The 27673-nt window shown below is 49.8% G+C and overlaps 2 protein-coding genes across 8 annotated transcripts in view; one reads left to right on the forward strand and one right to left on the reverse strand.

Annotated features, from left to right (window-relative positions):
- The window catches only part of KLHL22 (kelch like family member 22), a 45286-nt gene extending 35906 nt beyond the window's left edge, over positions 1–9380 (reverse strand). The window contains exons 1-3 of one of the 6 annotated variants that reach the window (XM_075321740.1): positions 9247–9380; positions 5609–5944; positions 1618–1783 (exon numbers count right to left, since the gene is read on the reverse strand). In XM_075321740.1, coding sequence (XP_075177855.1) covers positions 1618–1783; positions 5609–5829 — 387 coding nt within the window. In that variant the 5' untranslated portion in view covers positions 5830–5944; positions 9247–9380. Of the gene's footprint in view, positions 1–1617; positions 1784–5608; positions 7039–8944; positions 8962–9027; positions 9161–9225 lie in introns of those variants that run through there. The other 5 variants (XM_075321706.1, XM_075321724.1, XM_075321731.1 and 2 more) reach the window with 5 other exon arrangements.
- The window catches only part of MED15 (mediator complex subunit 15), a 101234-nt gene continuing 82844 nt past the window's right edge, over positions 9284–27673 (forward strand). Inside the window, exons 1-2 of one of the 2 annotated variants that reach the window (XM_075321684.1) lie at positions 9284–9622; positions 12578–12665. In XM_075321684.1, the coding sequence (XP_075177799.1) occupies positions 9555–9622; positions 12578–12665 (156 nt within the window). In that variant the 5' untranslated portion in view covers positions 9284–9554. The remainder of the gene's footprint in view (positions 9623–12577; positions 12666–27673) is intronic. The other variant, XM_075321694.1, reaches the window with a different exon arrangement.

The raw sequence follows: 27673 nt of genomic DNA on the forward strand, positions 1-27673 counted from the left end.
TTATGTTCTTTACTGAAAGTTTGGTCCAGTGGATCGACACTTGGGATTATGAAGGAAAGATGAGCTCTTTTGGGGCAAACTAGATCATGCATTGGTGTGTCCATTTTTATAAAATCACCGATTTATCTGCAGTAGATTATCACTAGCGGACTAGTAAACCTACTCACAGGTAGTCCTCCATAGTCATAAGCTCTGTAAAAGCCGCTTCCACCACGGATTGGTAAATTTTTGCCTATGAAGTGTACACAGAAAGTTGTCAATCAGTGGTGTGGGTGGGGAAATGCAGAGATTAGTATACAGAGACTGGTGCATCTGCGGCAGAGAAAATTGTGATTATCAAAACTGCAGAAAGCAGTCTTAGCTCTGCTATATCCAACAAAACAGGAATTCGATCAAATCTGTATCAAGCAGTCTAGAAAGTGACACAGCGCTGAAATCAGGGTCTATGCCCCTACCTCATGCTGCTTTCAGATGGGAGCAAAACCTGGTGACAGATTCCCTTGAAATTACTGTACGGATATAAAGAGTAAATACCCATAAGATATATACAGATACTGAGCTAGTAAGCAATGGTGAAGAAAGCAGACTCCTTTTAAAGGGAAAAGCCAAACTGATCCTAAGGAAGGTAATGAAGTAAAAAATTTAGTAGCAGGATATACTGAAGGTAAATTATTGCTTCAGTGACACCTCTTTGTTGCTTCCCACCGGTCTTTGTTTACAGGGCAGCAGTGGTGATGTCCCATCTACAAAATGATTCTGTTGCAGCCAATCACTGGCCTCACTACTTATGCAAAAGTGGACAGCACGAAACCATTGAGCTCGGTGATTGACTGCAGTGGTCAAGTGCTAAAGAGGTCACACCACAGCAGAGAGAAGGTGCTAGAGATGTCTATTTAGTTATTTTACAGCATTTCCTGCCATTTTATCAATTTTCTAGGATTGTGGGCATCTCCTATGATTATGTATAGGACCCTAAAGTAGAAGCTTACTTTTTTGTGTATAACCTACCAGCAGAAGCATTCCTACTCAAGACAATTATGGTTCATAGACATACTAAGAGAATTGTGATTCCTGACTTACTAAACAAGGTTGGAGCATATAGAAGTGGGGCACTGGATACGATGGTCTAAGTAACTCCTACATAAATCATTATAGAGAGCAGCGCTGCCTCTCCACTTCATCTTTCCAATATGTGGCTGCGTGACTAATTGTAGGGGGGGGGGGGTCAAAGGATACGTTCTCCCATTGGGGGGGGGGGGGTCTTATAAAAGGGAACAGTTTATAGATGGAATTATTACTCATGTCCCTTATTATTTTGATATTGTTGCCTCTTTTTTTGTTTTAATCAGTAAAATCCAATTTTCTTTTCTTTCAATGAGCGGATTCTGGCTTTGTCAAACCCCATAATCCTTAGCAAATGAGTTTTATCAGACTTTTCCTGGACATGCGCAGTTAAAACTGTAGCAGCTTATGTTTATGTTATTGCCCATCAAAACATTAGAAGTATTTTGTATATTATATTTGTATATTTTGTATATTTTGTATATTAACATCTCACAGTAAAGAAGACTGTTCTCCTCTTTGGACACCGTTAATCCCATTCTGCTTTGTGCCCACCTGAAGCTGGCAAGCGGCTGCCAGAATCTCCTGCACGTTGTGAATGCCGAGCTCCAGCTCAGAGGTGTAGATGAAGTCCAGAATCTTGCACATGGCATCATAAGTAATCCCGTGGATCTGTACTTCATGCTGGTCTTTTTCTCGCAGGCCTCCTGCAAACATCCCCCTGATAACACAAGATGTAAATTTGAGTATTTGGCAGCAACTTTCTAAGCTTCTGCTACCGATTAGACAGTAAAAACACAAACGGTTACCATGTGCGGTTTATTTTATTCTTCAATTGAATTGTAACATTGATCAACAAATCAGACCAAAAATAGGACATATCTCCATTTTCTTTTTCATTGCAGTCAATTACTCAGCAAATAAAAAAAAAATGGTTCTATGAACATGTACATACACCACAATGGGTACAATCCGTGAAAACCAGCCATAGATTGCAGGCCCACCTGTCAGATGGTCCCTGCAATGCCAGGCAGGTCTCTCTGGGGGTCGGTTAAAAAAAAAATAAAAAAAATCTACATTAAAATCACCACTTGTCTTGAAGACAGTAATTGTACAATAATCCTGCTGTCTCAGGCTAAAGTGCGCCATAAAATCAGAATGACTGGCCATCTTTCCTGACCTTATCATCCCACCCAATATCAGCAGAGCTCCTGTATTCTCTCACAGAGCTATGGATACAATAATCTGTCATTAGCTGATCTCCGCACCAAACAGAAGGATCGGGAGATTTAATTCTCACCGCTGATGCCGATATCCCTCGCCATAACGAATGTAGAGGAAACTGATGGAAACATCCTAGCTTTACCTAATGCGTATGGAGGCATAAATTGAAACAAAAGTGAATACCTATCGGAGGGGCCCAGCCAGAGCTACGGTCACCTTCATCTGTATCAGCGTGCGTAGCAGGCCAATATAGTCAAGCCCTGTGTAGCGCAGGGAGACATTATCTTCCTGCATTACCGCTTCGGATTCTGTAGACCGCAGATCGCTATAAGCCTGTGCATAACAACAGGGCGATGTACTGGCTGATGCACCGGTGCACACACAGGATGTCACGAGTACTGGCACGTTGAGGTCATTGCGCTGCGCTGGGATTCTGACGTGCTGTGTGTGCGCCAATATCAATGCATTGGTCCACCCATGCTTTACTTTAGGACTCATCAGGATCCTCGATTAGGTGAGCAAATTATGTTTTTATTTTAATTTAAACTTGTGATGTGACCGTTGCAGCATCATGTAGTATGTGCAAAAACGTATAAAAACAATTAAAAACAGTGCATAAACATTGACAATGATGATAAATACTGCATAACAATAAGGACAGAACATAAAGCAAAACAGACCCCACTCTGTCACCCTATACATCAAATGGGATGCCAGTAAGAGGGTACAACCAACAATAGAGGGGTAATGGGACATCAAAATAGGTGTAAAATGTCCCAGCTATACAATATGTCAATACTCATAAAGAAAACACTCCCCACTAAAAAAAAAAAAAAAAAGGGAAGAACTGGTCTGGTAGTACAGTATGATTTACCCTGGTTGGTGGGGAGTGTTTTCTTTGAGTATTGTTGTCACACTGTATAGCTGGGACATTGTACATTGTGTTATTTTTTTATTTGTGTGCACAGATTTTTATTTTGGAGAGTTTCTCTCTTTCTGTGTCCCATTACTAACCTGGCAAGTGTAAAGTTAAAAAAATGGACACAGGAAAAAAAAAAAAAAGTTTATTTGAATAAACACCCCCCCACACGCCCTCGTTCCTCAATTTATTACTTGCAGGATTTTTTAGTTTGACAGAATCCAAGTGGAGAACCTACCGCTGAGCAGCAGTGACCCATGGAGCCTTGTTCTGAGAACGTTCTCAGAACTCAGCTCCATCAAAATCGATATGCGTAGCGGGTCGTTACTCTTTGCATTACGTCGGAACTTCCAGGATTTATTTTTATTTAAAAGGGAACCAATCACCAGGATTTTCCTATATAACCTAAAGCCAGTGCTATACTGGCACTATCAGGCTGATTCTTTACTCGGATGTTTAGGTTTTGAAATTCAAGAAAAGTTAAGTGTATAAAATCATCAGCTTCTTGAGTGACAGCAACTGAGGATCAGATAATACCTGGGGGGGGGGGATTCAGAGTTATCCCCTCCTACTGTTAGAATTAGCATAAGTATGATACAATTGACCTAGCAGGACCTGTGGTGAGGTCATACCTATGGGACCAGAAGGGGCGGGGCCTCAGCTAACAGACAAATGTTGCTTCCTTGTATCAGCTATGTTGGCTGATGCCCCGCCCCTTCTGGTCACATGGGTATGACCTCACCACACGTCCTGCTAGGTCGATTATATCATACTTATACTAATTCTAACAGAGGGAGCGGATAACTCTGCATACCCTCCAGCAGATATCTGCTCCTCAGCTGCTGTCACTCAACAAGCTGCTGATTTTATAAACTTTACTTTCTTGGATTTCAAAACCTAAACATCCGAGCTGACCACTACAGGTATGTATAGAATCAGCCTGATAGTGCCAGTATAGCACTGGCTTTGGGTTATATCTGAAAATCCTGGTGATTGGCTCCCTTTAATAAATTGGACAACGAGGGAGTGTGAGGTTGTCCATCTCACATTGGATTAGGTCGGAATTTACAGGATTTTTTTTATTAATAAATTGGTGAACGAGGGCGTGTTTATTCAAGTAAACTTTTTTTCCCCCTGTATCTGTGCTTTTGTTAACTCTACACTTGCCAGGTTAGTAATGGGGATGTCTGATAAACATATATCCAGGACAATCGGGAAAAGTCGGGCAAAGCACCAGAGTCTAATGAATGTGCCACTTCTGGGGCAGCTGCAGGTTACTATTTATAGGCTGGAAGGGGGCAAAAACCATGGCTCTTCCCACCCAAATAATACCCTCCCCCAGCTGTCTGCTTTACCTTGGCATGTTATCGAAAATAGGGTAGAGCCCATGCTGCTTTTTTTTTTTTTTTTTTAAATTATTGTAATAATTTAAAATAAATAAAAAAAAAAAAATAAATAAAAATGCATGGGATCCCCTGGATAACCGGCCAAGGTAAAGCAGCCTGCTGAGGGTTGCAGCCCATTACAACTGCTTTACCCATGATAGTTATCAAAAATAGGCGGGAGCCCATGTATTTTTTTATTTATTCCCCATCTGCATTTGTATGCAGGGCAATTTCCCCCATTTTGAAACCCACTAGCCCTTACTACCACCATGTCACAGCACACAGGTTTTAGTCACCATGGACCTATATGGAGTTCGGCGTCTGGGGTCAAGTTCGGGTCCCGAACAGAACTTTCATTATATATCCAGCTGAACACAAACTTCCATGGGTCCGCTCATCTCTAGCTATACCACAATGGTAAGCTGTACTTTATTTGATTCATCAAAATTACTTTGTCCAATTATTTTTGAGCCCCTGAAATGAGAAGGCTTCATACCAAAATGGTTGCAATTCCTAAACATTTCACAGTATATTTCTGTTCACCCCTTTAAGTAAACCTGAAAGTCTACACTTCAATTACATTTGAGTTATTTCAATTTAAATCAACATAGTGGCACGCAGAGCCCAAATCACAAAGACCTGGTCAGTGCAAATATCTCAGGACCTAACTGTACTTGAGCTTTTACATATTACAAGAGGGATCATTTTTCTCACATCACAAAAGGAGACCCAGCAGCGGTTATCAGTAGCTGAAAAGGTTGGCATTTTTTGCTCTGATTTCAGAACTTATCAGGGCAGAATCAGTCTATAGAATAAGTAAACAGTGCTCGGCTATCTCCGGCAGTCCCATAGACAGTGATTAGAGCAGAGGTACAAATGCTCCATACATGCAGGGCACTTCCGAGTACTGGGATCGGCAGTGGTGGGTGCCGTGGAGGTAACTTGCTCAGCTAAGACGACCACTTCACAGCAAGAAAAAACAAAAATTGAACTTTGTAAAAGAATAACTCTACTATACCTGAAATAATCGCAAGATGCAGCTAAGAGGATGCGATGAGCTTCCACACACTTTCCTTCCAGCTTGAGGACCACATCAAATAGTATTCCTCCATCACGAAGGCCAACTAGACCGTCCAGAAGAGTTTGTGAGTGATGTGTACTCCTGTATACGGTGTTTTGTGGAAGCGGCTGCTCCTTGGACACATGGTTAGGTTTCACAACTTCATGATCCTCTGCCATTGTTGCAGGAGTATTTTAAACCCAGACCTGGAATTTCTGTCAGTATCTCATCCATAAGAAACATATGAAACCAGTTCTGTGACCTTAGATTCCAGATATATCGCTATCAGTTTTACTGTAAGAGGAAATAACAGTTATTACCGTATATGTGACTGATTACCGATTATAACCAGTCATCAAGGGTTACAGGGGTTTTCCAGGCTGAAATGAAAGGTCTTGCAGTCAGTCTAGGTGATTACACATGACAGTGTGCAATGCACTCGCCGTCAGGATTCCCCTGTTAGCGGCATCGCAGCGCGTCACAGCAAGGAGACACGATCAACGATCGCAAAAATATCAAAAATCGTTGATTGTTGACACGTCGCTCCTTTTCATAATATCGTTGGTGGTGCATGCCGCTGGTTCTTCGTCGTTCCTGCGGCGTCACACATCGCTTGTGTTAAGGCCGGAGTCAAATGAGAGGATGAAAAAAATGGTCCAAATGTAATTCAGAAAACTCAGATTATTTTTGTGTCTGTTTAACATCCATATGATGTCCATATCTATACATCAACATTTAAAGGGAATCTGACAGCTCCAAGTGCCCCACACCGCCACCATGTATTGACATCTCTTTGCAAATGTTACAAGTATGCGTAATTTCCATAATTTCACAGCAATGGGCAATGAAGCTGGGTATCTGTTCCTCACTTTCATGGGCACACTGCATATGACGAGGGAGATCGTGATGACGTAATCAGCCATCCACAAACAAGCCGAAGACAATACCCAGAAAAAGAACAGGGTAAGCAAGGCACGGACCTGCTTAGTGCACCCATGAGGCTGCAGAACGAGCACCCAACGTCACTGACTAATGACATCAGGACTAAAATTGCGAGCATGAGCGAGATCTGCAGGAACTCGCAGGGACGTTGGCCCTCGTAAATCATTATGTCTTGCCCACAGGGGCCTGATAATGCGATTACCGGGACAACTGGTCTGGTGAAACCAATACCCCCTTGATTACTTCACACTAATTAGCATATTGTAAAGAAATTTAAATTATTTTTTTTACTTATGCTTCAGAATAAAATTCCTTAAAAGAAGTTGTCCACTATTTTTACATTGACAACCTATCCCAAAGATAGGCCATCAACACCCGGCATCCCCGCTGATCAGCTGCAAAAGCAGCAGGAGGCTGGAAATGCTCAGTTCCGGAGCTGCTCCGTCTTCTGATAGCGGACTAAGGTGGGTATTGCACATTCGCTACCTATAGACTTGAATGGGAGGCGGATCTGCAGTACCCGGCTGCTAACAGAAGACAGGGCAGCTCCAGAACTGAGCACTGAGAAAGACTGATGCGAGGGTGCCAAGTGTTGGACGCCGGCCGATCAGACATTGATGACTTATCCTAAGAAGCAGCTATCAATGTAAAAGCAGTGGACAACTTATTTAATCATAGCTATAATTAAGAAATTTTATTCCGAAATGCGTAAGAAGATGGTGTGATATTTGTAGCGCTGTCTATGCACATGATTCTTACTAAAGAACAAGAGCTCATCCTGGAGGACGGCGTGCTGGCTTTACTTTATAGTTGTATTATCCTCATGCAGGTATTGTGAGCTGCTCTGTTTGATTAGAAACTATTTTATTACATCGGACTTTTATGGCTGAGGCAATAATTTGTTTTTTTTCCAATGTCCTTGTTATTTTTGGAGGGGGAATAAGGAGAGGATTTAAACTTTTCTGATTTTTCTTCTTTTACTTTACTTTTTACTCCCCATAGGGGAAGTGACCCTGCGATTATTTCACTGCTGCGTAGTGCAGTACCTCCGTATGTGGCTGTGATCACGTCGCTGGTGACCGATGGGCGCCTGAATTGACGTCTCGCCGGTACTGCACGACTTAAGTCCTATAAAAGCAATTCGCAGGCAATGTGTGTAGCTTGTCTCATGACTACATTAGACCTGTGATTCTGCAAAATCATCACAAAAAATAATCTAAATTGCAGACAACTTGCCTGTGACTTGCAAGAAGACTACGGGAAGCGATCTGCGACCAGCAGAGGAAATTAAACTCGTGGACACATTTGTGACTCTGCCACAGTCGCGATATGACACCAGAGGAAATCATTAGCAACAGTGTGACTTCGAAGTCCCTGAACAGGCACAGCCTTAATATCTGCAGGGTTAGCCTCTCCTACATTTATTTACCAGCAAACAGTAATAATACAAGAGAAAGGAGGCTGCGACAAGAGAAAGGAGGCTGCGACAAGAGAAAGGAGGCTGCGACAAGAGGAAGGAGGCTGCGACAAGAGGAAGGAGGCTGCGACAAGAGGAAGGAGGCTGCGACAAGAGGAAGGAGGCTGCGACAAGAGGAAGGAGGCTGCGACAAGAGGAAGGAGGCTGCGACAAGAGGAAGGAGGCTGCGACAAGAGGAAGGAGGCTGCGACAAGAGGAAGGAGGCTGCGACAAGGGGAAGGAGGCTGCGACAAGGGGAAGGAGGCTGCGACAAGGGGAAGGAGGCTGCGACAAGGGGAAGGAGGCTGCGACAAGGGGAAGGAGGCTGCGACAAGGGGAAGGAGGCTGCGACAAGGGGAAGGAGGCTGCGACAAGGGGAAGGAGGCTGCGACAAGAGGAAGGAGGCTGCGACAAGAGGAAGGAGGCTGCGACAAGAGGAAGGAGGCTGCGACAAGAGGAAGGAGGCTGCGACAAGAGGAAGGAGGCTGCGACAAGAGGCAGGAGGCTGCGACAAGAGGCAGGAGGCTGCGACAAGAGGCAGGAGGCTGCGACAAGAGGCAGGAGGCTGCGACAAGAGGCAGGAGGCTGCGACAAGAGGCAGGAGGCTGCGACAAGAGGCAGGAGGCTGCGACAAGAGGCAGGAGGCTGCGACAAGAGGAAGGAGGCTGCAACAGATTAGGGAGTGAAAGTGAAAGGAAACCAATGGCTCTCTCTCAGCAGAAAATCCATCCACTGGTGACATGAAGCCAACAGGACACTGTGTTACCTAGTCAGGTGGCATTGCCCTGTACTGTGCCCACATGTACCCACCTGGTGTCAGCACAGCCCCGTATAACAGCCAGTGTATGTTATGTGGGCTGGCACTGCCCTGCACCATGCCCCCCCCCTGTACCCACCTGCTGTCAGCACAGTCTCATATAACGTCCAGTGTATGGTATGAGGGCTGGCATTGCCCTGCACCATGCCCCCCTGCACCCACCTGCTGTCAGCACAGTCTCATATCACTCCCAGTGTATGCTATGAGGGCTGGCACTGCCACCTCCAGCACTGTGCAGCCGGACCAGCAGCCATAGACGAGTCCCCGGTAATGGCAGAACACAGCCCCGCCCACACTGTAGACTACCTGCCGTCATGTGACCGGAGCTCCTCCCCCGGTGCCCTGCGCAGCCCCTCTCACCTGGCTCCTCGGTGCAAATACCTGAGCTTGAGCGTCACTTCCGTAAACATGACGTCACCCGGGATACAGCCCGCGAGCCTCACATAACACTAGTGAGACAGGCCCGTGTGTGGTCACTTCTCCTCACACCGGGCACTGTCACTCACAAGCCGAGCACGGGATTTGTAACCAATCAGCGCGTGGGGCGTGGTGAGCGGCGCCGATGGTTGTGGGCGTGTACTCACTGCTCGTCCCTTCTTACTGAACAAAGTCCCACGCTGCCTTGCGACACTTCCGGTTGGTCTGTGGAGCTGCGATTCTTACTTGGAAAGAGAGCGCCAGAACCGAGAATGGACGTGACGGCCCCTGACAGCGACTGGCGGAGCGCGGGCTTCAGGCAGAAGCTGGTCAGCCAGATGTAAGTGCACGGCCGGGGGCCCGCCGCACCTAGCGCTAGGCCGCAGCCCCGTGTCCTGGCCGGCAGCGTGCTGAGCATTACCGGGTGTAGAGGGGACTCTAGCGATCAGATCCGACCTGTGGAGATCTGCCCGACAGGTCTATGTATGCCGATATCGGCTGTACGATCGTGTCGTCTATCGGTAGCAGGTAATGGGTTATAATGTGAGGCTCCAGATATTGAGCAATGTCTGCCCGAGGGAGGAAATATCAGATGTGGGCTATTATCCTGTTATCTCATAATTCTGCACCGCCCGCCCGCTGATGGGGGGCGACCCTCTGCGCTTGCCCGCCCGCTGATGGGGGGCGACCCTCTGCGCTTGCCCGCCCGCTGATGGGGGGCGACCCTCTGCGCTTGCCCGCCCGCTGATGGGAGGCGACCCTCTGCGCTTGCCCGCCCGCTGATGGGGGGCGACCCTCTGCGCTTGCCCGCCCGCTGATGGGGGGCGACTCTCTGCGCTTGCCCGCCCGCTGATGGGGGGCGACCCTCTGCGCTTGCCCGCCCGCTGATGGGGGGCGACCCTCTGCGCTTGCCCGCCCGCTGATGGGGGGCGACCCTCTGCGCTTGCCCGCCCGCTGATGGGGGGCGACCCTCTGCGCTTGCCCGCCCGCTGATGGGGGGCGACCCTCTGCGCTTGCCCGCCCGCTGATGGGGGGCGACCCTCTGCGCTTGCCCGCCCGCTGATGGGGGGCGACCCTCTGCGCTTGCCCGCCCGCTGATGGGGGGCGACCCTCTGCGCTTGCCCGCCCGCTGATGGGGGGCGACCCTCTGCGCTTGCCCGCCCGCTGATGGGGGGCGACCCTCTGCGCTTGCCCGCCCGCTGATGGGGGGCGACCCTCTGCGCTTGCCCGCCCGCTGATGGGGGGCGACCCTCTGCGCTTGCCCGCCCGCTGATGGGGGGCGACCCTCTGCGCTTGCCCGCCCGCTGAAGGGGGGCGACCCTCTGCGCTTGCCCGCCCGCTGAAGGGGGGCGACCCTCTGCGCTTGCCCGCCCGCTGAAGGGGGGCGACCCTCTGCGCTTGCCCGCCCGCTGATGGGGGGGCGACCCTCCGCTTGCCCGCCCGCTGATGGGGGGGCGACCCTCTGCGCTTGCCCGCCGCGGATGGGGGGGCGACCCTCTGCGCTTGCCGCAGTTTAAGGCTACATGCGCACGCTGCATCTTTTTGTGTTCACAAACTGCAGCCAAAACTGCCCCTTGTCAGAGAGAGCCTGGAAATGTCACAAAAAATGCTTGGAATTGTAGGTGTGTTCTCAGTACGTTTTTTCACAACATGCGTTTTTGCTGCGTTTTTCACACCCTGCGTTTTTGTGACAAATGTTGACAAAAACGCAGGATGAATGAACAAGGGCCCAGACAATGATTCAAATTTGTACAAAGTCAGGTCATCGGCGTCACTCGCTGCCTGATGTGGAGCACAGTAGCGCTGGGATACACCTTTTAAGGGCCCGGATGATTCATATTAGTTTCAGTTTTATTAAATATAGGACAAACGTCTTCAAATTTTTGGACCTCAAAGGCTTTTTAACGTAACATTTGTCCACAACATTTTAAAGTTTTCTGTTATCTGCACGAGTCTCACCCCCTGGGAAATGTGACCATTCCCTTCTGATGACACGTCCTGGGCTCTGCAGGGAACACTCCCTGGCCCCTCTATCTCCTGGATGGATGCTGGAGCTTTCACAGAGCAAAGGTGGGGGGGTTGGGGAGTATTTAGTGATGAGCTTTCATTAAGGGGAACCTGTCACCACTTTTTTGGCGTATACGCTGCTGCCACATGCTGTATATGAAAGCCCAGGCCACTGTGAAAACATAAAAAAACACTTTATAATACTTACCGAACGGTCGCGCGGTTAGCCATATGGGCATCTCTGTCCTCCGGTGCCAGCGCCTCCTCTTTCAGCCATCTTCGTCCTCTTTCTGAAGCCTGTGTGCATGACGCGTCCTACGTCATACACACTCGCCGATCCTGCACAGGCACACTAGAATACTTTAATCTGCCCTGCTCAGAGCAGATCAAAGTGCGCCTGCTCAGGACCTGAATGCCGGCGAGTGTGTATGACGTCGGACCTGTCATGCACCGCGGCTAGAAAAGAATAATAAAGATGGCCAAAAGAGGCGGCTCTGGCACCGGAGAACGGAGACTCCCATATGGCCAACCGCGCGACCGTTAAGTAAGTATTATAAAGTGTTTTTTTATGTTGTACACAGTGGCCTGGGCTCTTATATACAGTATGTTAGAACACTGTATATAAGAGCCCGGTGGTGGTGGCAGCAGCTTATAGGCCGAAAAAGTGTGACAGGTTCCCTTTAACCTTCACACTGTCATGCAGCACTGGGTAGACATCTGGCACCTCCACAACAGATTGGCAATGGATCGAAATACATATGATAGAATGTACTCTATTGTCATTGGATAGTGTATTACAAATATGAAAAAAACTGACCAACACCTCCAAGAATAAGACAAGTGTGAACAGGTGCAAACCGAGGCAACTGGTCAATATAATATGATTAGAGGTCTATGGCGGCTTTTACATCACTGCTGAGTCCAGTCCTTTCTAAAGCTCAGGCTCCATTAGTTATTGTTTCTGAGCTCAGTCTACATCCTGTGGAGACTGCCAAGATCAGGAAAAGGCATTGTCCTCTTACATTGGGAAAGTAAAGGGAATTTTCCAGAGACAAAGCTTGAAATGTGTTCTGGAGATCTCCAAATCTCTAGACCCTGACTGACCAGACTATAGAGCCGCACCAGGGGGCTATCTATAGTAATGGGACCTGCACTGTGCTACCATGTCACTGCTATCAATGAGATTACAAAGAGTATTGCTATATATGTGATCACCACATACAGAAAATGTTTTCTATAGAAATTCTGAGATTTGTGCCTTTAATGAATGGCGTTGTCTTTATTCCAGTGAAGACGCCATGCGCAAAGCTGGAGTTGCCCACAACAAGTCTAGCAAGGAGATGGAGAGCCATGTCTTTCTGAAAGCTAAAACGAGGGTAAGTGTCTCCTCACTTCCACTCACTATTTAGGAAAATATTTTAAGGGGAACCTGTCAGGTCATTTATGTGTTCTAACCTACAAACGGAGTGATATGTGGCCTAGTAACCCTTTCCTACCCATCCCTGTGTTGTAATAATGTGTAATATGAATGTATAAAAATGTGTTTTATTACTTACGTATACCCTATGTAAATGAGCATGGGCTCTAACCCCATGGGTGTTTGCATGCTTCCTGTGATATCACGCCCCTGTGGGCGTGATACTATGGATTTACATCAGCGATGTGACCGTCGCTACTTCAGATCCCGCGCATGCGCACTTACCAATCCTGCAGCCTTGTTATCCGGGTGCTTGCTTCTCGTTTTCAGATGCGCTCTGCGCATGACCGGAACCGCAGGAGTCTTCTGAGTATGCGCAGAGCGTTTCTGAAGACGAGAGGCAAGTAAGGCTGCAGGAATGGTAAGTGCGCATGTGCGGGATTCTGAAGGAGCAGATGTGACGTCGCTCATGTAACTCCATGGTATCACGCCCACAGGAGCGTGATGCCACGGAAAACATGCAAATGCCTACAGGGCGATGCAACGCCCATGGGGCTAGAGCCCCTGCTCATTTCCGTAGGGAATATGTAAGTAATAAAACACATTTTTATACATTCACATTACACAATATTACAACACGGGGATGGGTCGGAAGGGGTTATTAGGCCACACATCACACTGTAGGTTAGAACGCATATGGGACCTGACAGGTTCACTTTAATGTGCAAATAATCTGTTGAATGTTGTCTTGATTCGGAGCTTCATATACTGCAGAAACGTACTAAAAACACGCTAATGTAAGTCTGGAGAAAATCTGCATGTAAAACTCAGCGTACCCACAAGATAAATTGTCATGTTGTTAATAAACGGGCACCGCAGGTCAGATTATACAGAGTAATAGAGGCGCATTGGGCAGATTTCTATAAATCCATTCTCTGCTGGAACTGTGAGCCGAGAGCTCCATCTGCGCACGCACCGACTCTGGGTGGCATTATTTGAAGTCCTCACCGCCCCGCAGTGCCAGTCCAGCCCGCCGCAACCCTGTACAGCCACCGCAGCATTCCCCCGACCTCTTGAGAACCGTCTCGATTACCCTGGTAAGCTACGTTCAGATTATAAGACGCACCACTCACTTTCCTCCCAAATTTTTTGGAGGAAAAGTGCATCTTATAATCCGAAAAATACAGTACTTTTTAATTAAGGATTCAATGTATCCCCTTGTAAGAAAGAAAAGACACTGCTGCGCTTTTTCTAAGTAGTAAACCTTTAACCTTATGTTGGCAATGTATGTAATAATTGCATTTGCCTATAGTGAGCACGTAAGGCTCATGTAAAATAAGTTATTAAGAGATATTAATATTTTTAAAAGCTCTGATTTAGGAAGATTAACCTTAAAGTTGCTAGAGACTAGAAGTTTCAAACTCCTTCAATAAAAAGGGGGGGATAAGCAAACACCACCAGGATCGGGTGCTCGGACATGCTTGACTCGTGTACCCAGTATAATGGAAGTCAATGTGGAACTCGCATTTTTCCCAGAAGATCTTCTGGGAAAATGATTGCTTCCTCCATTGATTCCTTTATACTTGGTTACTCTGGTCGAGCCTGTTCGGGCATCTGACTGCTCGTTTTGAGTATTGAGCACCCGAACATAGCAGCGCTCGCTCATCAATACTAGTAATATATAGTAGGAGATCGTCCGCGTACAATGCAAGTTTGTGTGCGTTACCGCCAACATTGTTTTCTTGAATATTAGGTTTATTTCTTAAAGTAACTGCAAGGTGTTCCATCACAGGAACATAAAGTAATTGGGACAGAGGACAACCTTGTATAGTCCCATTAGAAACTCTGGAGGAGTCTGAATATGTACCATATGAACTTTAGCTGAGGGATTCTGATAGAAGGACACAAATGAATATGTTTAGGTGCACTTCATAAAAATGGCCAGCTAACCCGATCTAATGCTTTCTCTGCGGCAGCTGATATGATACAAGAAGAGATTTTAAAAATAAATGTATTTTTGGCTTGTGAGATAAGGAGTATAGTTATGATCGTATCTCTCGCCTATCTCTGAAATACAGAATGATTACGTGGGATTTGTATCAGATGAAGATGGAAGGGTTCTCATCTTATAGCAATAATCTATAGAAAAACTAAATATATCTATATTGATTAGGAAAATTAGCTAGAGCATAAGGTTTGGGTCTTTCCCAGGCTTCCGTATAACCAAAATGTTGGAATCGAGCTTTCACTTGGTCCTTATTTGGAAAATAAGTTAGCTAGAGTATATAGAATTGATTCAGGATTGACACTGAGCAGTGAAAAGCTACTGTTATCGTTAGATTCCACCACCACCAAGGTGAAGGGTACATTTTTGTGGACAGCAATACTAAGCCCTTAAGTTCAAATTCGATTTCCAAATTTATAATATCAGGTTGTATAATAGCAATCTTTGAGTTATTTGATTATTGGGCAGTGATTATTTTCTTTATCGTTCCTTATGGGAGACCCAAACCATGGGTGTATAGCTACTGCCTCCGGAGGACACACAAAGTACTACACTAAAAGTGTAGCTCCTCCCTCCGAGCATATACACTCCCCGGATGACAAATCCACCCAGTTTCATGCTTTGTGTGTCAGGAGGATCACACACACACATGCATCCTCTTTTGATTTTTCATTTTTTCTAAAGATTTGGAAGAAAAGCGGGTCCACTGGACTCCCGGCATGTCCCTTCTCACCCCCCTGGCGGCGGTGCTGTTAAGGTTGACTTCAGGGCAGGAGCCCTTCATGCCGCGCTCCTTCACCATCCCTTAGGGGCTCTGGCTTGAAGTTAGAGCCAACACGGTTCTCACTGCCTTGCAGGAGACCGGCCTCCATCCGCAGCCCTTTTGCAGGACCCTGCTGGACGGAGCACTGAACCCCCACCCCACCCAGGGACTGGGCCCTGCGTCTCAAAGCTAAGTATAGAGACGTTATTCAGAGGGTCCTTCTGCAATGTGGGGCACTTTTATTGGGGGGGACAGTGATTTACTTTGATAATGCTGCTTTTTACTGTGTTTCCGGCCGGTTCCACGGTTTTTACTGAGAACCGCGCCGATGATGCCTGATTTGTCGGCCACATGCATAACTCTAGGCCCCGGCTTCAGCCGCGGCCTAGTTTCGTTTCGTTCCCCTGCATGTCAGTCATGCAGGGGGACACTGCAGCGCCGCCCGCCGGCCGCTCTGCACAGGGGAGGACACTCCTATCTGAGGAGATGATTCCCTCCCCTGTACATCTCCTTAGCCCTCCGATTCCCGCTCCTGGGTTAACCCCCGCCCTCCCCCCTCACTCTGGCGCCATTTTCTCAGCGTTCTTAGTACACTGGTCGGCGCTGGCTGCTCTGCAGTGCAGAGGGAGTGAATATCTGGCTCGGGGTCCAGGCTTGGAATCCGGAGGGCACACATAATAGCGGCCTGATAAGTCACAACCTCTGGTTGTGCACTTTTATACACTCTCAGGGCATTCTGAAGGAGTTAATTCTTTATTATAGAACCTCCTCCTCAGCAGCATGTCTCACACTAGGAGCAAGGCTCCAAGGCTGTACACTACAGGCTCTGCATGTAAGCTCATATTGCCTGAACCGGCACAGACCACACACTGTAATGGTCTAATGTGGTGGTGCCTCAGCCTGGAGTCTCCCCAGGCTGAACCCCTGTCTTGGGTAGCATCTTTTTCCAATGCTATTTCCCAGTCCTTTGCAGACTCCATTGGACAGTTGTCTCGGACGCTGCTAAGCATGCATCAGCCCCCTTCTCAGGGTGCCTCTGATGCTCCAGCTCGCTCTGCAGAGCTCACAGAGTCTGTTTCATCTAATCCCAGACCCCATCCTCCTAAACGGAGACGCAGGGACTCCTCTCCTTCCTCGTCCCACGGCTCTGCCTCACGGGCCGAGTCCCAAGGCGAGGAGGATACCCTTACTGTGGGCTCAGACGCTTCGTCTCTGTACCCCATTGATACCGATGGTGATGCAGATGTTAGCGATTTGATAGCGTCCATTAACTCCGTTCTGGACCTTAACCCTCCAGTGTCAGAAGAACAGGCCTCTTGGGTAGGAAAACATCAGTTTATCTCACCTAAGAGAGCAGGCCACTGTGACTAAACCCAGGGCCTGTCCTGACAAACGCTTTCTTAAGCGTACTTCTGACTTACTGGGGGCTTGGACGCTCTCCATGTACCCTATTGATCTGTCCGAAAGTGACGCAGATGCTAATGATTTGATTGCGCTACCTCTATGTGCCCCATTGATCTGACTGAGGGGGATGCAGATGTTAGTGATTTGATTGCGTCCATTAATACTGTACTGGACCTCAATCCGCCTGTATCAGGGGAGCACCCCTCTTTGGCAGAAAAGCATCAGTATACCTTGCCTAAGAGAACAAGGAGTGTGTTCCTTATCCACTCCAGCATTCAGGTCACTGTGACCAAGCCCAGAGCTTGTCCTGACAGACGCTTCCCAGAGCGTGGTTCTGATGACTGTTTCCCCCTTCCACCAATGGTGGTCAAGGAGTGGGCTCATTCACCAAGGGTGGACCCTCCGGGGTCTAGACTTTCAGCCCGGACAGTTGTCGGCTCCTCTCTGAGGATCCCACTCTCCGCCAGGTTGTCCTTCTGGCCAAATCTATATATGAGGCGGCAGGGGCCTCGCTCTCCCCATCTTTGCAGCAGTGCGGGCTCTCAAGCCATCTCTGCTTCTTGGGAGGAGATGCATTCCCTCACCAGGGCCTTTTTTCCCGAATTGGTTGCCTTAAATTCCAGGCTTCAGTCTTTTCATCCTATAGCTGGAGACTGTCACCGCACTGCGGTGGCCTCGGCCACTTCCCTCGCTATCCGCAGGTTCCTGTGGCTTCGAGAGTGGAAGGCAGATGCTTCTTAAAAGGTTCCTTGCTGGACTCCCTTTTGCTGGGACCAGTCTATTCGGTGAACAACTGGATGAAATTATTAAGGAAGCTTTTGGCAGGAAGAGTACTTCTATGCCACAACCCAGGAAACCTTCCAGGGCAGGAACCAGTCGAGGTTTCGTTCCTTTCGTTTCCTCTAACTGGTCGTCCTCTAAGCCCTCGGCCTCGTCCACTATCTCAGCCAAGGTCCGTAAACCAACTGGCGCATGAAGCCGTGTCCTAAGTCGGCAGGAGCTGCTGCCACCAGGGCAGCCTCCTCTTGATTATCTGGCCACGCCAGTAACGTCCTTGGTCGGTGGCAGGCTCTCCCTCTTGGGCGACGTGTGGTTGCAACACGTCTTCGATCAGTGGGTGTGGGTTACCCTCTCCCACGGCTACAAAACAGATTTTTTTCTGACAACTCCCCCCTGCTCCAAGGCAGCCGCCTTCTCACAGGCCGTGGCATTCTTGCAGGCCAATGGAGTAATTGTACCAGTTCCCGACTGGGAACGGTTCTGAGATTTCTACTCAAATCTCTTCCTAGTCCCCGAAAAGGACGGTGCTTCCGACCTGGATCTCAAGCTTCTCAACAAGCATGTTCAGGTGCGGCAATTTTGCAGAAATCTCTGCGATCAGTCAATGACCCAAGGAGATTTCTTAGCATCCATCGACATCAGAGATGTCTCTCTGCATGTGCCATTCGCAGTTTCCCACCAGCGTTGGCTACGTTTTGTAATCAGAGAGGAACATTTCCAATCGTGGCTCTCCCCTTGGGTTAGCCACGGCCCTTCGTGTATTCACCAATTGCGGTGCTGCTCCTCCAGGGGTTGGTAGTGATTCCTTTCCTGGACGCCCTTCTAGTCAGGGCTTCATCCAGTGCAGACTGTCAGCGGAGTGTCTCGCTCACTCTCGCCACGCTTGCAAGTCCACTCTGACCCCGACCCAGGAACTTACGTATCTAGGGATGCAATTCGAGACTCTGCTGGCGCTTGTGAAGCTGCCCTTAGTCATACAGCAGTCTCTTCATCTGGCGGTTCGCTCTCTGCTGAGGCTCCACCGTCATTCCATCAGGCACCTCATGCAGGTGCTGGGTCAGATGGTGGCGTCAATAGAAGCGGTTCCCCTTGCCAGTTCCATCTGCGTCCCCTGCAGCTGGACATTTTCCGCTGTTGGGGCAAGGGACTTCTTCCTTGCACAGACTGGTGGCTCTGTCGCCACAGACCAGGAGCTCTCCTTAAGTGGTGGCTTCGGCCCCTCTCTCTGTACCAGGGACGCTCCTTTCTGGCCCCGTCCTGGGTGATTCTGACCACGGGCCAGTCTATCCGGCTGGGGAGCAGTTTCTCCACCACCGAGCATAGGGCACTTGGACACCGTCCGAATCAGCCCTCTCGATCAATGTGCTAGAAATCAGGGCTGTAGTCCTTGGACTCGCAGCCGCCTAGCAATGTTGGAAGTTCAACATATCCTTCAGTGGACGGAGAACTCCGAGTCCACCATATCCGCAGTCCACATCCCAGGCGCAGAAAACTGGGAGGCAGATTATCCCAGCCGTCAAACCGTGGGCAGCGGCGGGTGAGCCCTGCATCCGGCAGTGTTCCGGTCAATTTAGCAGGCGGGGCACTCCGGAAGTGGATCTATGGCATCCCGGCACAACAACAAGGTCCCGGTTTACGTGGCTCGCTCCCACGATCCTCAGGCCTTGGCAGCGGACGCGCTGTTTCCAGATTGGTCCCAGTTCCGTCTGGCCTACGTGTTTCCCCCTCTAGCTCTCTTGCCCAGAGTCCTGCGCAAGATCAAAATGGAGGGCCGTCGGGTCGTACTTATCGCCCCAGGCGAGCTTGGTTCCCAGACCTGCTCCGTCTGTTCGTAGAGGTGCTGTGGCATCTCCCGGACCGGCCAGACGTTCTCTCAGAGGGTCCGTTTTCCACAACAATTCTGCGGCTCTCAGATTGACGGCGTGGCTCTTGAGCCCTGAATCCTTACGGCTTCAGGCATTCCTTCCGAGGTCATCTTCACTATGACTCGGGCTCGGAAGTCTTCCTCGGCCAGGATTTACCTCAGGACTTGGAGAATTTTCCTGTCCTGGTGTCGTTCTTCCGGCCATGCTCCTTGGCCGTTTTTTCCTTGCCGACCATCCTGTCCTTTCTACAGTCCGGCCTGCAGCTAGGTCTGTCCCTCATTCCCTCAAGGGACAGGTCTCGGCTCTGTCAGCATTGTTCCAGCGGCATATCGCCCGACTGGCCCAGGTGCGCACCTTCATGCAGGGCGCATCTTACATCATTCCGCCTTACCGGCGGTCTCTGGATCCCTGAGACCTTACTCTGGTCCTCATGGCCTTACAGAAACCCCCCTTTGAGTCTCTTAGGGAGGTTTCGTTGTTTAGTCTTTCACAGAAAGTGGTCTTTCTGGTGGCCATAATTTATCTCAAGAGAGTCTCTTATTTGACTGTGCTCTCTTTGGAGTCACCCTTTTTGGTTTTTTTCACCAAAACAAGGTGGTTCTCCGTCCAACTCCGGGCCTTCTCCCTAAGGTGGTGTCCCCTTTCCACCTTAACCAGGACATTTCATTGTCTTCCCTTTGTTCGGCCCCTGTGCATCGCTTTGAGAAAGCGTTGCATGCTTTAGATTTGGTGCGGACGCTCCGGATCTATGTGTCACGCACCGCTGTTTCTTGGGAGGTGCACCTCTCTTGTGTGCTGACCATACGTCAGCGCAAGGGTCTCTCGGCTTCTAAACCGACCCTAGCTCATTGAATAGGTCGGCCATATCCGATGCCTACCAATGTTCTCAGATGCCTCCCCCGCTGGGGATCGACCAGAGCCGTCTGTGCCTCTTGGGCTACGGCTCAGCAGGTCTGTCAGGCTGCCACGTGGTCTAGTCTGCACACTTTTTCGAAGCACTACCAAGTGCATGCTCATGCTTCGGCAGATGCGAGCTTGGGCGGACGCATCCTTCGGACGGCTGTCGCCCATTTGTGAAGTTAGGTTTCGCCTACTTCTCAGTTTCTGTTTATTTCCCACCCATGGACTGCTTTGAGACGTCCCATGGTTTGGGTCTCCCATAAGGAACGATAAAGAAAAAGAGAATTTTGTTTACTTACCGTAAATTCTTTTTCTTATAGTTCCGACATGGGAGACCCAGCACCCTCCCTGTTGCCTGTTGGCAGCTTTCTTGTTCCGTGTGTTTTCACCGGCTGTTGTTGTAGACAGAAGTTCCGGTTGTTCCGGGTTTTACTTTATCTCTACTTATGGGTGGATGTCCTCCTTCAGCTTTGGCACTAAACTGGGTGGATTTGTCATCCGGGGAGTGTATATGCTCGGAGGGAGGAGCTACACTTTTAGTGTAGTACTTTGTGTGTCCTCCGGAGGCAGTAGCTATACACCCATGGTTTGGGTCTCCCATGTCGGAACTATAAGAAAAAGAATTTACGGTAAGTAAACAAAATTCTCTTTTTTGTCCTGTAAGAAAAGAATCTGAACTCCCATCTTATTAGTGATGGACAGACTCACAGGTACCTGGGATCAATGGGTCCAACTGTTTCGTTTTTTGTTTTTTTTTTGGGGGGGGGGGTTTTATATATGAAAAAACAAAACACAACAAAACAGGTCTGGCCGGACACCAGTTCCCATATAAGTCTATGGGAACCAGAATTCAGCGCTTTAAAATGATGGTAGAAAGGATAAGGGCAATTGGAGCAGGTGCGTTAAACTTACTGGCTCTAATGCTACTTCCAAAGCCGCTCATTATTCTTCAAACACATTCACTTCTTCTCCTATCCACCAACAGTCCCCGCATCTGGGTTTTCCCCCACCCTGTGTGACAGCGGGCCTTACTGCAACCAGTTAATGGCGCCCTGTGTGCGTCTCTATTGCTGTAAAAATGAATAAAAATATTGGCGTAGGGACCCCTCGTATTATGATACCTGACGCAGATGAAGCATGCGGCCGCAGCCCCCAGCTCTGCGCTTAGCTTTGCTGTGTATCAAAATGAGGAGAACTGCATGCAGGTTTTCTTTCTTTTTTAATTTATAATTTAAAAAATAAAAAAAACTGCATGCAGTACCCCCTTCCCTCCTCATTTTGATACCCAGCCATAATAAAGCAGGGAGCTATTTTTTTTTTTCAGGCTATAGACACCCATGCTTATTGCCCCCCCCCCCCCCCTCCCTCCCAAGTCTAAAAATAGCAGCCTGCAGCCGCCCATGAGTGTCATGTCACATCCATTAGATCCGACAAACATGAAGCTTTACCTGGCTCATCCCGCTTGCCCTGGTGCAGTGCGATCTAGGTAATGAGGCTATGTTCACACTAGAAAAATGATTTTTCTTAAGAAATTTCTTGAGTAAAGAATTAGCGCACCTGCGTTAAAGAACGCACCAATAACGCAAATGCGTTTTCTTCATCGTTCCTTATGGGAGACCCAGACCATGGGTGTATAGCTTCTGCCTCCGGAGGACACACAAAGTACTACACTAAAAAGTGTAGCTCCTCCCTCCGAGCATATACACCCCCTGGATGACCAAATCTAGCCAGTTCAATGCTTTGTGTTCAGGAGGATCACACATGCATTTTCATCTGATTTTTGATTTTAAAGAGTTGGAAGAAAAGCGGGTCCAAGCTGGACCCCCGGCATGTCCCTTCTCACCCCACTGTGTCGGCGGTGCTGTTAAGGTTGATTTCAAGGCTGGAGCCTTTACATGCCGCGCTCCTTCACCATCCCTCGGGCTCTGGTTTGAAGTGGGAGCCAGCACGGTTCTCACTGCTTTGCAGGAGACCGGTCTCCATCCGCAGCCCTCTCAGGACCCTGCCGGACGGAGCACTCATCCCTCAGGGACCTGGCCCTGCGTCTCTCAAGCTAAGTATTGAGACGTTATTGTCAGGGGGTCCCTTGCATTTTTTATTGTTGGGGAGAGTGTGTTAGTTATTTTGGTGACATTTCCGGCCGGTTCTCTGGGTTTCCCCTGAGAACCGCGCCGAGGGTGCCTGCTCGCCGGCCGCACTGTAAAATTTAGTCCCCGGCTTCAGCTGCGGCCTACTTTCGGTTTCACTGCCCCTGCATGTCAGTCATGCAGAGGGACAGTGCGGCGCCGCCCACCGGCCGTTCAGCAGAGGGGAGGACACTCCTCTCTGAGGAGATGTTTCCCTCCCCTGTATATCCCCTTGGCCCTCCGGTTCCCGCTCTTGGACTAGGCCCCGCCCCCCTACTCACTCCGGCGCCATTTTATCAGCGTTCTCACACTGATCGGCGCTGGCTGCTGCATCTCTGCAACCTGTCTGGGGGTCTGAGTTGTGGGATCCGGAGGGCACACAAATCGGTCTGGTAAGCCACAACCTCTGGTTGTGGACTTTATTATACACTCTCTGGGGGTCATTCTGAAGGAGTGTGTTCTTACTGCAGAGCCCCCACCTCAGCAGCATGTCTCACACTAGGAGCAAGGCTGCAAGGCTGTACTCAATATGCACTGCATGTAAGCTCGTACTGCCTGAACCGAGCACATATCCTCATTGTGATGCCTGCTCTAACATGGTGGTGCCTCAGCCTGGAGTCTCCCCAGTTGTCTCTCAGGCTGCTCCGGCCCCGGTGGCTGAACCCCCGGCTTGGGTAGAATTGTTTACTAAGTCTATCTCCCAGTCCTTTGCTGACTCCATGGGAGAGCTGTCCCGGACTCTGCTGAGCATGCATCAGCCCCCTTCACAGGGTGCATCTGCTGCTTCGGCTCGCTCTCCAGAGCTAACAGAGGATTCTTCATCTGCTCCCAGACCCCGTCCTCCTAAAAGGAAACGCAGGGATCCCTCTCCTTCCTCGTCCCGCGGCTCCGATTCACGAGCCAATTCGCAGGACGAGGAGGATGTCTTTACTGGGGGCTCGGACGCTACCTCTATGTGCCCCATTGATCTGACTTAGGGGGATGCAGATGTTAGTGATTTGATTGCGTCCATTAATACTGTTCTGGACCTCAATCCGCCAGTATCAGAGGAGCAGCCCTCTCTGGCAGAAAAGCACCAGTTTACTTTGCCTAAGAGACCAAGGAGTGTGTTCTTTAACCACTCCAGTTTTCAGACCACTGTGTCCAAGCCCAGAGCCTGTCCTGACAAACTCTTTCCTAAGCGTGGTTCTGATGACCGTTTTCCTTTTCCACCAGAGGTGGTCAAGGAGTGGGCTCACCAAAGGTGGACCCTCCGGTGTCTAGACTCTCAGCCCGGACAGTTGTATCTGTGGCTGATGGCACCTCACTCAAGGATCCCACTGACCGCCAGGTTGACCTCCTGGCCAAGTCTGTCTATGAGGCGACAGGGGCCTCGTTCTCCCCATCTTTTGCAGCAGTGTGGGCTCTCAAAGCCATCTCTGCTTCTCTAGATGAGATGCATTCCCTCACTAGGGACTCTATGCCTGAATTGGTTGCTTTAACTTCCCAGGCTTCAGCCTTTTCAGCCTACGCCATGTCTGCCATGCTGGAGGCCTCTCACCGCACTGCAGTGGCCTCCGCCAATTCCCTCGCTATCCGCAGGATCTTGTGGCTTCGTGAGTGGAAGGCGGATGCTTCGTCAAAGAAGTACCTTGCTGGGCTCCCATTTGCTGGGTCCAGGCTGTTCGGTGAACAGCTGGATGAAATTATTAAGGAGGGTACTGGCGGGAAGAGTACTTCCTTGCCACAGACTAAAGCCAGGAAACCTGTCCAGGGCAGGAACCAGTCGAGGTTTCGTTCCTTTCGTTCCTCTAACTGGTCATCCTCTAAGCCCTCGGCCTCATCCACTAACTCGGCCAAGGACCAGAAGCCCACCTGGCGCAAGAAGCCGCGTCCACAAGGGTCCGCAGGAGCTGCTGCCACCAAGGCAGCCTCCTCTTGACTATCTGGCCGAGCCAGCAACGTCCTTGGTCGGTGGCAGGCTCTCCCACTTTGGCGACGTGTGGTTTCAACACGTCTCCGACCAGTGGGTGCGGGATATCATCTCCCACGGCTACAGGATAGATTTGTCTTCCAGCCCGCCAAACAGATTTTTTCTGTCAACTCCCCCCTGCTCCAAGGCCGCCGCCTTCTCTCAGGCCGTGGCATCCTTGCAGGCCAACGGAGCAATTGTGCCGGTTCCCGCCAGGGAACGGTTCAGAGGTTTCTATTCAAATATCTTCCTAGTCCCCAAAAAGGACGGTTCCTTCCGGCCCATCCTGGATCTCAAGCTTCTCAACAAGCATGTTCAGGTGCGGCATTTTCGCATGGAGTCTCTGCGATCAGTCATTGCCTCAATGACCCAAGGAGATTTCCTGGCATCCATCGACATCAGAGATGCCTATCTGCATGTGCCAATTGCAGTTTCACACCAGCGTTGGCTACGTTTTGCAATCGGAGAGGAACATTTCCAATTCGTGGCTCTCCCCTTCGGGTTAGCCACGGCCCCTCGAGTATTCACCAAGGTCATGGCAGCAGTGGTTGCGGTCCTGCACCTCCAGGGGTTGGCAGTAATTCCTTACCTGGACGACCTTCTTGTCAAGGCTTCATCCAGCGCAGACTGTCAGCGGAGTGTCTCACTCACTCTCGCCACTCTTGTTCAATTCGGGTGGTTTGTCAATCTGCCCAAGTCCACTCTGACCCCGACCCAAAAACTCACGTACCTAGGGATGCAATTCGAAACTCTGCCGGCACTTGTCAAGCTGCCCTTAGTCAAACAGCAGTCCCTCCATCTGGCGGTGCGCTCTCTGTTGAGGCCCCGCCGTCACTTCATCAGGCACCTTATGCAGGTGCTGGGTCAGATGGTGGCGTCAATGGAAGCGGTTCCCTTTGCCCAGTTCCATCTGCGTCCTCTGCAGTTGGACATTCTACGCTGTTGGGACAAGCGGATTTCTTCCTTGCACAGGTTGGTGGCTCTGTCGCCACAAGCCAGGAGCTCTCTTCAGTGGTGGCTTCGGCCTCTCTCTCTGTCTCAGGGACGCTCCTTTCTGACCCCGTCCTGGGTGATCCTCACCACGGATGCCAGTCTTTCCGGCTGGGGAGCAGTATTTCTCCACCACCGAGCACAGGGCATTTGGACTCCGTCCGAATCAGTCCTCTCGATCAATGTGCTGGAAATCAGAGCTGTGCTCCTAGCTCTCGTAGCCTTTCACCACTTGTTGGCGGGCAAGCACATTCGAGTCCAGTCAGACAACGCGACAGCAGTTGCCTACATTAATCACCAGGGCGGGACTCGCAGCCGCCTGGCAATGTTGGAGGTTCAACGCATCCTTCAGTGGACGGAGGACTCCAAGTCCACCATATCCGCAGTCCATATCCCAGGCGTGGAAAACTGGGAGGCAGATTATCTCAGCCGTCAAACCGTGGACAGCGGCGAGTGGGCTCTGCATCAGGCAGTGTTCCGGTCGATCTGCCGCAAGTGGGGCACTCCGGAAGTGGATCTAATGGCATCCCGGCACAACAACAAGGTCCCGGTTTACGTGGCTCGCTCCCACGATCCTCAGGCCTTTGCAGCGGACGCGCTGGTTCACGATTGGTCCCAGTTTCGTCTGGCTTACGTGTTTCCCCCTCTAGCTCTCTTGCCCAGAGTCTTGCGCAAGATCAGAATGGAGGGCCGTCTGGTCATACTCATCGCCCCAGACTGGCCCAGGCGAGCTTGGTACCCAGACCTGCTCCGTCTGTCCGTAGAGGTGCCGTGGCGTCTCCCGGACCGCCCATACCTTCTCTCTCAAGGTCCGTTTTTCCGCCAGAATTCTGCGGCTCTCAGATTGACGGCGCGGCTCTTGAGTCCTGGATCTTGACGACTTCCGGCATTCCTCCCGAAGTCATCTCCACTATGACTCAGGCTCGGAAGTCTTCCTCGGCAAAGATTTACCACAGGACTTGGAGAATTTTCCTGTCCTGGTGTCGTTCTTCCGGCCATGCTCCTTGGCCTTTTTCCTTGCCAACCATCCTGTCCTTTCTACAGTCCAGTCTGCAGCTAGGACTATCCCTCAATTCTCTTAAGGGACAGGTCTCGGCTCTGTCAGTGTTCTTTCAGCGGCGTATCGCCCGACTGGCTCAGGTGCGCACCTTCATGCAGGGCGCATCTCACATCATTCCACCTTACCGGCGGCCTTTGGATCCCTGGGACCTTAATCTGGTCCTCACGGCCTTACAGAAACCCCCCTTTGAGCCTCTTAGGGAAGTTTCTTTGTTTCGACTTTCACAGAAAGTCGTCTTTCTGGTGGTCATAACTTCTCTCAGGAGAGTCTCTGATTTGGCCGCGCTCTCTTAGGAGTCACCTTTTTTGGTTTTTCACCAAGACAAGGTAGTTCTCCGTCCGACTCCGGACTTTCTTCCTAAGGTGGTCTCTCCTTTCCACCTTAACCAGGACATTTCATTGCCTTCCCTTTGTCCGGCCCCTGTTCATCGCTTTGAGAAAGCACTCAGGTGCCTCCCCCGCCGGGGATCGAGGCACACTCGACCAGAGCTGTCGGTGCCTCTTGGGCTTTCAGGCACCAGGCTACGGCTCAGCAGGTCTGTCAGGCTGCCACTTGGTCTAGTCTGCACACCTCTTCAAAGCACTACCAAGTGCATGCTCATGCTTCGGCAGATGCGAGCTTGGGCAGACGCATCCTTCAGGCGGCTGTCGCCCATTTGTGAAGTTAGGTTTTGCCTACTTCTCAGTTTTCTGTTTATTTCCCACCCATGGACTGCTTTGAGACGTCCCATGGTCTGGGTCTCCCATAAGGAACGATGAAGAAAAAGAGAATTTTGTTTACTTACCGTAAATTCTTTTTCTTATAGTTCCGACATGGGAGACCCAGCACCCTCCCTGTTGCCTGTTGGCAGTTTTCTTGTTCCGTGTGTTTTCACCGGCTGTTGTTGTAGTCAGAGGTTCCGGTTGTTCCGGGTTTTGCTCTGTCTCTACTTGTGGGTGGATGTCCTCCTTCAACTTTTACACTAAACTGGCTAGATTTGGTCATCCAGGGGGTGTATATGCTCGGAGGGAGGAGCTACACTTTTTAGTGTAGTACTTTGTGTGTCCTCCGGAGGCAGAAGCTATACACCCATGGTCTGGGTCTCCCATGTCGGAACTATAAGAAAAAGAATTTACGGTAAGTA

The sequence above is a fragment of the Anomaloglossus baeobatrachus genome, chromosome 1 (genome assembly GCF_048569485.1).
Source record: "Anomaloglossus baeobatrachus isolate aAnoBae1 chromosome 1, aAnoBae1.hap1, whole genome shotgun sequence".
Taxonomy (NCBI): domain Eukaryota; kingdom Metazoa; phylum Chordata; class Amphibia; order Anura; family Aromobatidae; genus Anomaloglossus; species Anomaloglossus baeobatrachus.